Source organism: Epinephelus moara, chromosome 16, assembly GCF_006386435.1.
Source record: "Epinephelus moara isolate mb chromosome 16, YSFRI_EMoa_1.0, whole genome shotgun sequence".
Classification (NCBI taxonomy): Eukaryota; Metazoa; Chordata; class Actinopteri; order Perciformes; family Serranidae; genus Epinephelus; species Epinephelus moara.
In genome coordinates this window covers 1,794,856-1,806,361 of record NC_065521.1, presented here as the reverse complement: position 1 = coordinate 1,806,361, position 11,506 = coordinate 1,794,856, and the positions used below count along the sequence as shown (strand labels likewise).

Below are 11,506 nucleotides of genomic sequence, written 5' to 3'. Positions count from 1 at the left end.
TTTTTTTTTTTTTACAATTTCAAAAATTTTGTTAACCTTTTTTTGTTTACTACTGCATTTATTTACACTCTTTTTTCTGTATTTCTTTTAAATACAGAAATTGATGTGCAAATGCATACAGAAATAATTGCGTAAATTACTTACTTACTAAATAAGTACCGATAAACTAAATAAGAGATAAAAAAAAAGAAACCAAACAAAGGAACTAAAAGAATAAATAAAAGAAAGGACACAGAACCACTAAGAGACATGTAAGAAAGCAGAAAGAATGAAGAAGATGTGGATGAAGTGAAGAAGGTCTCAGTTTCGGTCTGTAAACTCTGCTCTCATCTGGAGAGAGAAGAAGAGAGAGATTAGAGCTGATTGATTCGTTCTGATTTAATTAAAACATGTCGACTTTTATTTTTCTAAGGAAAATAAAAAGCACAGAGAGAAAGTAAAGCAACGTGTGCTGAGAGCTGAGCGGCGTTTTGTTGGCAGCGAGGTTAAAGAAAGATTTAACTTCAATACATTAAGAAATACATGAATTAAATAAATACAAAAATAAATAATCATTATATATTTTATATATTATTGTTTTTGATATTATGTGTGTTTTATTTATTTCAACATGTATCTGTATATTTAATAACTTTATTCATTTTTTTCACTATTTTATTAATTGTTTATTTTTGTATTTACCTATTTATTTATTTCTGTATTTATGAATTAATAAATTAATTCCTTATGAAGAATAAATACGAAAAATAAATAAATGCAGAAATATATAAAGGTTGTTAATTAAACAGGACATAAACTGATAACAAAATCTATTTCTACGCTTTTGTTCACTGACATATTTATTAAGATCTGGTTCATTACCAACCTTTATGTATGTATTTATGTGTTTAATTATCTCGTCATGTATATTTAAACATACATTTGTTTATCTGTGTATTTATTTATTTATTTATTCCCATTTTCTCATAAAGACGAGTATCTAAAGTGAGCGCTCACCCTGCAGCTGCAGCGCTCCAGCTGACACAAAGTCAGTCACAAATAAATGCATGATTAAATATTCATATATGTTATTAATATTTAATGAGCTTTAAATAATTAATTAATTAACTTCAAGAAGCCGCTGGTCCATTTCAAACATCCAACTCAATCCAATTCCAGCCACCAACAAACACTCAAAGATTGAAGGCATTCAGAGAGGAAATGTTACTTAAACATTTAAAGAAAATAAACTGGATTATATACAGGAAAAAAATGATTATTTGCACAAAAATTTAACTTTATTTCCTCATATTCTGACATATTTTTTTTACATGATAGCTCAACCATTTTATCATGATTTAAAAAAAACAATTTTTACTTGTCTTTACTTTTCATTTGTTTCTGACAGATCTAGGATTAATATTACATTTTTAAATTGTAAAAAATAAAATACAGGAACAGTGACATTTTATATCAAACCTATGATTAATAATTTTAAGAATTTCCAGCCAACAAAACAACTGATGCTGCTGCACAATCAAGTGAAGAAGAAGAAGACATATTTAATACACCTTAGCTTGTATGAACGTGTTTTTAGGAAACAGTAATTGTGTTGCTGAAGGTGACGTTAGCGGAATTCAGTGCCGTCTAGCGGTTGAATTACAGATTGCAACCAGCTAAAAACTGCTGAATTCCTTCAGTGTTTATTGTTCAGGGAGTTTTTATCGGGAGCCGAATTATCTACAGAGGTCTCTTCTTTTCTAAAGTTAACACACCAGGCGGTAAGAATCACTAAAACACTGAATAAATCAAGTTCACGCTAAAAATCAGTGTTTCTCCGGCGCTATTCGGCAGCTCGGGGCTCACCCACAACACGCTGCTGCGGCTCACCCGTTTTCTCTCATGAGCTTATGTGTGTTCGTCTTTTCTGATTCAGACGTTCAGGATGTTTCTAACGGAAGCCGAATTATCCACAGAGGTCTCTAGCTTCACAAAACAAACAGACCCGGTGGTTTAAGCTGGTAAAACACCGAATAAATTGGTTTCATGTTATAAATCTGCGTATTTCCGACGGACTTTGGGGTTTCGCTGCAGTCGGCTATTGCACACATGCTTATGTGTAGTCACATTATTTCTCTAATTACATGAGATCCAGACGTTCAAAAGGTTTTCACCTAAAGCCGAAATATTCACAAAGGTCTCTTCTTCCCCAAAGCAAACAGACCCGGCATTTAAAGCGGTAAAATACCGAATAATGCAGCTTCATGTTACAAATCTTTGTATTTCCGGCGGACTTTGGCGTGTCGCTGCTAATGTACCAACTGCACCGATGTTAGCTTAGCTGAGCGAACTAACGGCGGACTCGGTGTTTGTTGGTTTGTTGGTTTGTTTGTTTGTTCCGTTGAGTCTGTGACTGACCTCATGGAGACTCCTGCTCCCCCTGTCCTGCTCCAGTGTCTCTCTTGTCCCCTCCTGTCCCCAAACTGTCTGTCCTCCTCATGAAGCTGCTCCGCTATAGCGAGCAGACGCGTCTTCCGGTCAGTTCGCCGACCCGAGCGAAGTTTTAACAGGGTACCATGGGCGAATATTATCAAAATGTCTGAAAAAAATATTGATAAAATGTGCGAAAAAATGTTGACAAAATGTCTGACAAAATGTGGATACAATTCACGAAAAAATATTAACAAAATGTCAGAAAAAAAAGTTAACATAATGTATGAAAAAATGTGGATAAAATGTGAGGAAAAAATGTTAATAAAACGTTCAAAAAATATTAATAAAATGTCCGAAAAAATGTTGATAAAATGCCCGAAAAAATACTAATAAAATGTCTTAAATTTATTAATATAATGTCCGAAAAATTTTGACAAAATGTGGATAAAATTCACGAAAAAAATATTAATAAAATGTCAGAAAAAATAGTTAATATAATGTATGAAAAAATGTTGATAAAATGCCTGAAAAAATACTAATAAAATGTCTTAAATTTGTTAATATAATGTCCGAAAAATTTTGACAAAATGTCTGACAAAATGTGGATAAAATTCACGAAAAAAATATTAATAAAATGTCAGAAAAAAAATGTTAATATAATGTATGAAAAAACAGTGGATAAAATGTTAGAAAAAAAATATTAATAAAATATCTGAAAAAATGTTGATAAAATAAATATTAATAAAGTGTCCGGATAAAATAATTATAAAATGTCATATAAAGCCTGGACCTCTGAAGGGGGGTCCTCACGTGGGACATTTTTTATGAACAAGCTCTATTTGACGCTTTTATAAATCTTTGTTTTTACATTTTATTTTCTAGATAAATTATGAATTGTGACGTCAGAAACATGTCAGTGATTCGTACCGAGTAGAAACAGAACGCGTTGCAACTGCTTTCATTTAAATTTAGAGAATTTTACAGTGTTTTTACTCGAGTATTTCTACTTCTACTCTGCAAAGTTCCAAAGATACTTAGCTGAACTTGTGTGTGTGTGTGTGTGTGTGTGTGTGTGTGTGTGTGTTGTCAGATGGTTTGGGAGAACGGCTGCACTGTGATCGTGATGATGAGCGCTCTGGTGGAGGATGGAGAGAAACAGTGTGACCGCTACTGGCCTGATGAAGGCTCGTCCCTCTACCACATCTATGAGGTGAGGGCACAGTGTGTGTGTGAGTGTGAGTGTGTGTGTGAGGCCCAGAGAGGGAGCACGTGTCTGATCCAGCTGTGTTGTGCTCACCAGGTGAACCTGGTGTCAGAGCACATCTGGTGCAACGACTTCCTGGTGCGAAGCTTCTACCTGAAGAACGTGCAGACGCAGGAGACCAGGACGCTCACTCAGTTCCACTTCCTCAGCTGGCCGGCTCAGGGCATCCCCACCTCCACGCGCCCCCTGCTGGACTTCCGCAGGTACCGCTGCTACCTGAGTGAACACACGCAAAGACACACACCAGAGGACTTTAGAGGACTGGAGATCTTTCAACACTACATCCAGAGTCCCTTTGAGACGATTTCCCATCCTGCTCCTGGTGGAAAATATTAAACCAAACTCCCTTTAAGACATATGATATTTTAACTTTTCCATAACTCCAGAAACACCAGATTAAAGGCGTCACATGTCGACAGTGTTCTTGTTAATTCAGCATCAATATAATCCATAACATAAACTGTATCTGTGTATTAACTTGTTCCCAGGAAGTTTTGGTTTGAACAGGGAAGCTTAGATTGTCTGAGCTCGTAGTCACACACATGATCGAGAGGCCCCTCACGTTAGACTTAAAAATATTTATAAAATGTCTGAGAAATATTAATACATTTTTCTAAGAAAAAAAAAGTTGTTAAAGTGTCCAGAAAAAAAAGACAATTCTTCCAAAAACTATGAATAAAATGTCAGAGAAAAAGTTGATAAAATGAACGAAAAATATTAATTAAGTTTTCAGAAATATATGTAAAGTGTCTGAAAAATATAAATTAGGTGTCCAAACTTTTTTTGATAAAATGTCCAAAAAAAATTAAGAAAATGTCTGAAAACATATAATTAAAGTTTTTGAAAAAAAGTTAATAAAGTACCTGAAAAATATTTAAGAAATGTTCGAAAAAGATCAATAATTATTATATTGGATAATTATATTAATAATTGCCCAAAAATATTAATAAAGATTTCAAAAATATATATAAAGTGTCAGAAAAATGTTGATAAATGCCACCCCCCCCCCAAAAAAAAATTTAAGAAAATGTCCGAAAACATATAATTAATAGTTTTTGAAAAAAGTGTCTGAAAAATATTAATAAAACTTTCAAAGAAATGTTGATAAAATGTCAAAAAAAATTATTAAATTTTTAAAAAATATATAAAGTGTCTGAAAAATATAAATTAGGTGTCCAAACTTTTTTTGATAAAATGTCCAAAAAATGTGAATAAAGTGTCCGAAAAATGTTGAAATATGTCTCAAAAAATTATTTTAAGAAAATGTCCTAAAACTTATAATTAAAGTTTTTGAGAAAACTGTTAATCAAGTGCCTGAAAAATATTAATAAAATGTTAAATGAAGTTTACGGGGGAAAGAAATGTTGATAAAATGTCTGAAAAACATTTTTAAATGTTAGCATCAGACAGAGGGCGAGAAAAATTAAGCGTTTTTTTGGTTTTGTTTTGTTTGGTTGTTCATAATAATAATAACAATAATAATAATAATAAATTGGAAATTAAAAAAATTATTATTATATTTTTTAAACTAGGGCCAGAGTAGGAAATCATTATGTTGTCACTGGTGTTGAGAACATTTTTTAAATTTGCCGAGCTGTAACACGATGAAGAAACAATATTGTGACTCCTCCTCCTCCTCTTCTCCCTGTGCGATGGAGGTCAGCGGGGCCCTTGATTTAATTTTGAACATATCTGTCTGTGTCATTCTTGTGGTTTGCAGCTAGTGGTCTGGGTCCAGTTGCATAGTCACAAAAATGATCATGGACTGATGTGGCTGCAGCAGGAGGTCCATCGCCGATACCCCTCCTTTACCCCCTCCTCAACCCCCTCATCTATCAATCTATCAATACTCTATCAATCTGTCTCTGACATCCACACTGCAGATAATATGTTTAATATTGTTGCTTCTGGTCTGTTTTGTCTTCAGGAAGGTGAATAAGTGCTACAGAGGAAGGTCCTGCCCCATCATCGTGCACTGCAGGTACAATCAAATATACAAACTATTACAGACGTTTGATTTAGACCAACATGTTGTAGTACCGCATGGATCCAACTGGTGGCAGCAACATTGTGGCAGTGCACAGAGAGCAGCAGCAGCTGTTGAATCCTTTCACTCAAGTTCATCTGTGTTTCCATAGTGACGGGACGGGCCGGACTGGGACTTACATCCTCATCGACATGGTTCTCAACCGTATGGCTAAAGGTGAGGCTCACCTGTGTGTGAGTGTGTGTGCGTGTGTGTTTCTAAGTTTAAATGCAGCTGCTGTTATCGACACAGTCATGAACCATCAGTGAGGGGTCACATGTTGGTCTGCAGAATCTGGATTTGTGACTATTAAGTGTTAAAGACGCCCCACGACGCTGCGTTAAAGGGGAACTCCGATATTTTTTAACCTGGACCCCAATTTTCCAGGTTTTTAAGCCTCTGCACTGGTGATAGCTGCGGCCAGAGGCATAAAAACAACCACTAAAATCAACGGCTTTTTGTGCCTCTATCCCGGCAGCAAACGCAGTGATGTCACTGTAAAGAACAACAGCTTTTTGCGCCACTGTTCCAGCAGGATACAAAGCAATACTTCGGGGAAAAACAACCACTTTTTGCACCATTATCCTGGTCGGAAGAAACATTTATTGGGCCACTGTCCCGGTAGAAAACGTAGCAATGTCTTGGTAAAAACAGCTGGTTTTGCACCAAATGCAGCGATGTCTTGATGAAAAGCAACTGCTTTTTGCACCATTATCCAGGCAGAAAGTGCAGCAATGTCTTGGTAAAAAAACCAACTGAATTTTGCACCACTAGCCTGGCAAGAAATGTAGCGATGTCTCAGTAAAAAACAACCGCTTTTTGCGCCATTATCCTGGCAGGAAATTAGGTGATGTCATGGTTACAAGGCAACCACTTTTTGCACCATTATCCTGGTCGGAAGAAACATTTATTGGGCCACTGTCCCGGTAGAAAACGTAGCAATGTCTTGGTAAAAACAGCTGGTTTTGCACCAAATGCAGCGATGTCTTGATGAAAAGCAACTGCTTTTTGCACCACTATCCAGGCAGAAAGTGCAGTGGATCTGGGCAAAAAACCAATGCTTTTTGCACCATTATCCCAGCAGAAAACGCAACGACATCTTGGTAAAAAAACAACTGCTTTTTTGCGCCACTATCCTGCCAGGAAATGTAGCGATGTTTCGGTAAAAAAACAACCACCATCCATTGCAGAAAGTGCAGCAATGTCTTGGTAAAAAACAACAACTGAATTTTGCACCACTATCCTGGCAAGAAACGTAGCGATGTCTCAGTAAAAAACAACCGCTTTTTGCGCCATTATCCTGGCAGGAAATTGCGCGACGTCATGGTTACAAGGCAACCACTTTTTGCACCACCATCCCTGCAAGAAATGTTGGATCAGTAAAAAAAACACTGCTTTTTGCGCCCCACTTTCCTGACATGAAACGCAGTGACATCTTGGTAAAAAATGTTTTTTGCGCCACTATCCCGGCAGGAAACGCAGCGATGGATGCTGTGGATGTCACAGGTGCAGTGACTGTGTGTGTGTGTGTGTGTGTGTTACCTGTTCTCCTGCAGGTGTGAAAGAGATTGACATCGCTGCGACGCTGGAGCACATCCGAGACCAGAGGCCCGGGATGGTCCGCACCAAGGTCAGTCCCTCTGAACGTGAAGGTCATGAAACGTCCCTGAGGGAATAAGAAACAGCAGTTAGTGACGTCATGACAAACACACGTGTTTCTGTTCCAGGACCAGTTTGAGTTCGCCCTGACCGCCGTCGCCGAGGAGGTCAACGCCATCCTCAAAGCTCTGCCCCAGTGAAACCAGTACGACCCGGACCGGCCTCCTGTTTGACGGACTTCCCCCTCCCTCCTCACTCCTGTCTTACCTTTTGCCTTTTCTCTCTCTCTGATGATGATGATGATGATGAAGAAGAATGACGCTGTGCTTCTCGGCTGAGTCCTTAAAACATAAAAGACGTCACAGAATTAAAAAACAACAGACGACTGTAAGGTCAGGCTGGGGTCTGATGTTTAAGTGTTTGTGCCACAGGTGTGATGCGTTCAGGGACGTTCAGACGGTACAAAGTGTTGCATTCACAGCTCATCTGATTTAGAATTAAACCAGGAAGGTTTGCAATTATATGGAGGCTGATTTGTGTCAATACTGATAATCCGTGTGTTAATGTGTATCTGTAAATAAAAAAAAAGATTTGTAAAGTCACAAAAATATTTTACAGACATGAAACCGAGCTGCAAATATACAAATATGGAGGTCGATCTGTGCCAGTGTTGTTTGTGTGAGGAGATGCAAATACACAAACAAACAAACAAAAACCTGAGTGTGAGTAAAATGCAAATCTGCAAGCGTAGAATTAAGATTCACAAATATCTGTTGGAATGTTCAAAACATTAGAAAGATATTTCTAAATTTTATTAAAAAAAAATTTTTTTTAGAAAATTTCATTTGTTTGGTCATTAATTTAATGTAGTCACAGATTTTTTAAAGAGATTTTATCTGATGACTTTGTGTATTTGCAGATTGGTTTTTAATTTGCAAACTATTTTTTCTTTTTTTAATATTGTTTTATCTTTTTTTCACAATGTATTCACAGATTTTTATGTTGTGCAATTTGCAGATTTTTTTTTCATTATTATTATTTTATTTTTTTGCGGCTCTTTCATATTTGCAATTCTTTTTTTCTCCAATAGTTATTGTTTTTTTGGTAATGTATGAACAGATTTTTTATTTTATTTCATTTTTATTTTATTCTATTTTTTTCCCAAACTTTTTGCAGATCAGTTTCAAATTTGCAAATTACACAATTCCACGTTTTACGTATTTTTCTGTTTTATTTTATTTCATTTTATTTGAGCAGAATTTGTGTATTTGCAGATCTAATATATATTTGCAAAATATTTTTCTTTTCTCCAATATTATCATCTCTTTTTTTTGGTAATGTATCGGCAGATTTTTTTTTTTTTTTTCAGAATTTATGTATTTGCAGGTTGGTTTTATATTTCCTTAAATATTTTGTCAGTTTACAAATATTGTTTTACATTTGCAGATTACACATCTCCACATGGATTGTTGTTGTGTTTGCAGGAATAATATTGACACTAATCTACCTCCGTAACATCCAAACTAATTTCTGAACTTTAAACTTTGTCACTACAGGACAAACAAATAAAGTTACGTCATTATAAATAAAATATGTTCAGTGGAGTCGCAGATGAACAGAGAGACTGCAGAGGGTTTATTTTAATTCATATATTAAATTCATATATTAAACTGTTGCCCTGAACGCATCCTCTGAAGCGTCTTTAAACATCAGATCTGAAGCTCTGATTTAAACTGAAGCAAAAACTTTATTTTTATTTCACATGTGGTGAAGTTTGTTGAGCTCGTGCTGCTGGATTATTTTAAAAAGTGTATTTGAAAGCACCACAAGGCTCCAAGAAGCTTCACTGATCAGAGCAGATGTGAAGAAGATGACCCCTGATGATGATGAAGATGAGTTGTGGATGTTTGCCTGCTCGGTCTGTAGCTCCCCCTCCTCTCCTCACGCACAACATACCAACATGGCGTCCTCCTCTCTGTGTGTGCCATCAGATCACTGGATGTATCGTTGTTTACCTCATGCAAGTCAGAAAAAGAAATAAAAAAAGAAACGCTGATATCAAGAAAAGCTATTTTGTATCTGTGAGACTTAAATAAATCTTTTCGTGTTGAAGTGCTGCAATCGCTCATGACTTCTGTGACTTTCTGTCCTTTGACATCCAACATGTCAAGTCAGCTTCTGGTTTTATTCTTTATTTATATTTATATTTATAAACTCCACCACTGGGAGAAGTGGATCTTAAGTGGTGATGCAGCTATGTAAGAAAATTTAAGTCAATATAAAATAAATACGGCCATGAAATAAATCCTGAAATACATAAATGAGGCAATAAATATATAAATAAATAAAACAATATAAATAATAAATTATGATCTAAAAAGTCCCCTGAAATTAATGAAAGTCGTCCTTTTGTTAAATAGAAATGTGTTTTATTTATTTACTGCTCTATACTGACTCACTGTTATATCTACGTTTACATTTCTTTTTATATTTATTTCAGGGTTTATTTTTTTAGCCATAGTTTTTATTGATTTGTTGCACTACACTGACTCTATTTTTATTTGTTTATATTTATTGCCTCATTATTTTCTTTCAGGGTTTGTTTGTAGACATATTCATCTAATTTTTGGACTATATGCCTATATAATATTTACTTTTTTGAATAAATTTATCGCCTCATTTATTTCAATATTGATTTCATAGCCATATTTATTAATACATTTATTGAACTATACTTACTCATTTTAATTTCTATATTAATATATATTTATTTATTTCAGTTTATTTTTAGCCATATTTATTAATTGATCTACACTGACTAATTTTTATAAGTATATCTAGACTTATTTATATATTTATTGCCTCATTTATTTATTCCAGGGTTAAATTTACAACCAATTTATGTATTTATCAAAGAATATTTATTTCAATATTAATTCCATAGACAAATATTTACGTATTTTTGCCTCATTTGTTCAAATCAAGTTTTCTTACAGCCATATTTATTTATTGAAGTATATCAACTAATGTTTATATTTACATCCCAAAATATATTTTTACATTTTTATTTCAATATTAATTCCAGAGCCATAAATATTTACACATTCATTGCCTCATTTGTTCAAATCAATTTTTATTTTTCAAAATCTTTTTTTTTTTACAGCTTCATTTATTGCACTATATTGACTTGTTTATATATTATAATGTATTTGCCTCATTTATTTATTTAAAATTGACTTAAATGGCTTGCCATAGTTCTCCCCACACGGACAGATAACTGATCTTTGTGCCATCTCATTCTGTGTGAATCGTCCTAACCCAGAGGCACAGCACTCTGCTCTCAGTGGATTCACCCCCAGAAACATCTCACCGCCTGAGCTGCTGCTGCTCCAGGAATTAGCCTGGTCCAGGATTAACTCACTATCACCTCAGAAACGATCAGTCGGCTCCTCGCAGCAGATTAAGACTGTTAATCCCAAACACACATACAGGAGGCTGAGTCTGCTCACACTGATGAGATGCTAACACACAGACCAGGCGGCCATTTTGAATTCAGATCAGACTACATGAAATAATCTGAGTCATTGCTGGTTTTAAATTTGATTTTGTGAGTGTCTAACCTCGTCTTTACGTTTGATTCACGCAAGTTACCATTTAACTGACTGCATGTTTTGAGGATAATTGATCGACAATTCTCAGAGGTCAGAGGTCACAGGTGTTCGTACTTGGCGGTTTAAGACATGTCAGGATGTGAGTTTCACTCTGAGGACCCAAATCATTCATGAACTCTGCTGCTGCTGTTTGAATCAACCACAGGACAAATCAATAAGTTTAAGTTTCTTTATTGGTTTGCTTGTTTTAAAATGATTCTCATTGGGACGACACAGGAAGCAACAGATGACCTAATACTCCTCGCCTTCGTCCTCCTCCCCGACGCTGTCGGTGCCCACCTCCTCGTAATCCTTCTCCAGGGCGGCCATGTCCTCTCTGGCCTCTGAGAACTCTCCCTCCTCCATCCCCTCTCCGACGTACCAGTGGACGAAGGCCCTCTTGGCGTACATCAGGTCGAACTTGTGGTCCAGTCGCGCCCAGGCCTCGGCGATGGCGGTGGTGTTGCTCAGCATGCACACGGCTCTCTGCACCTTGGCCAGGTCTCCTCCAGGAACCACAGTGGGAGGCTGGTAGTTGATGCCCACCTTGAAGCC

At 35.9% G+C, this 11,506-nt stretch overlaps 1 protein-coding gene and 1 pseudogene across 2 annotated transcripts in view; one reads left to right on the top strand and one right to left on the bottom strand.

Annotated features, from left to right (window-relative positions):
* LOC126402925 (receptor-type tyrosine-protein phosphatase-like N) overlaps positions 1-9,422 on the top strand; it is a 12,858-nt gene extending 3,436 nt beyond the window's left edge. The window contains exons 2-7 of one of the 2 annotated variants that reach the window (XM_050065281.1): positions 3,503-3,622; positions 3,713-3,879; positions 5,604-5,657; positions 5,815-5,879; positions 7,259-7,332; positions 7,430-9,422. In XM_050065281.1, the coding sequence (XP_049921238.1) occupies positions 3,503-3,622; positions 3,713-3,879; positions 5,604-5,657; positions 5,815-5,879; positions 7,259-7,332; positions 7,430-7,501 (552 nt within the window). In that variant the 3' untranslated portion in view covers positions 7,502-9,422. Of the gene's footprint in view, positions 1-3,502; positions 3,880-5,603; positions 5,658-5,814; positions 5,880-7,258; positions 7,333-7,429 lie in introns of both variants that reach the window. The other variant, XM_050065280.1, reaches the window with a different exon arrangement.
* Positions 9,423-11,127: 1,705 nt separating this feature from the next.
* LOC126402926 (tubulin alpha-1A chain-like) overlaps positions 11,128-11,506 on the bottom strand; it is a 5,127-nt pseudogene continuing 4,748 nt past the window's right edge.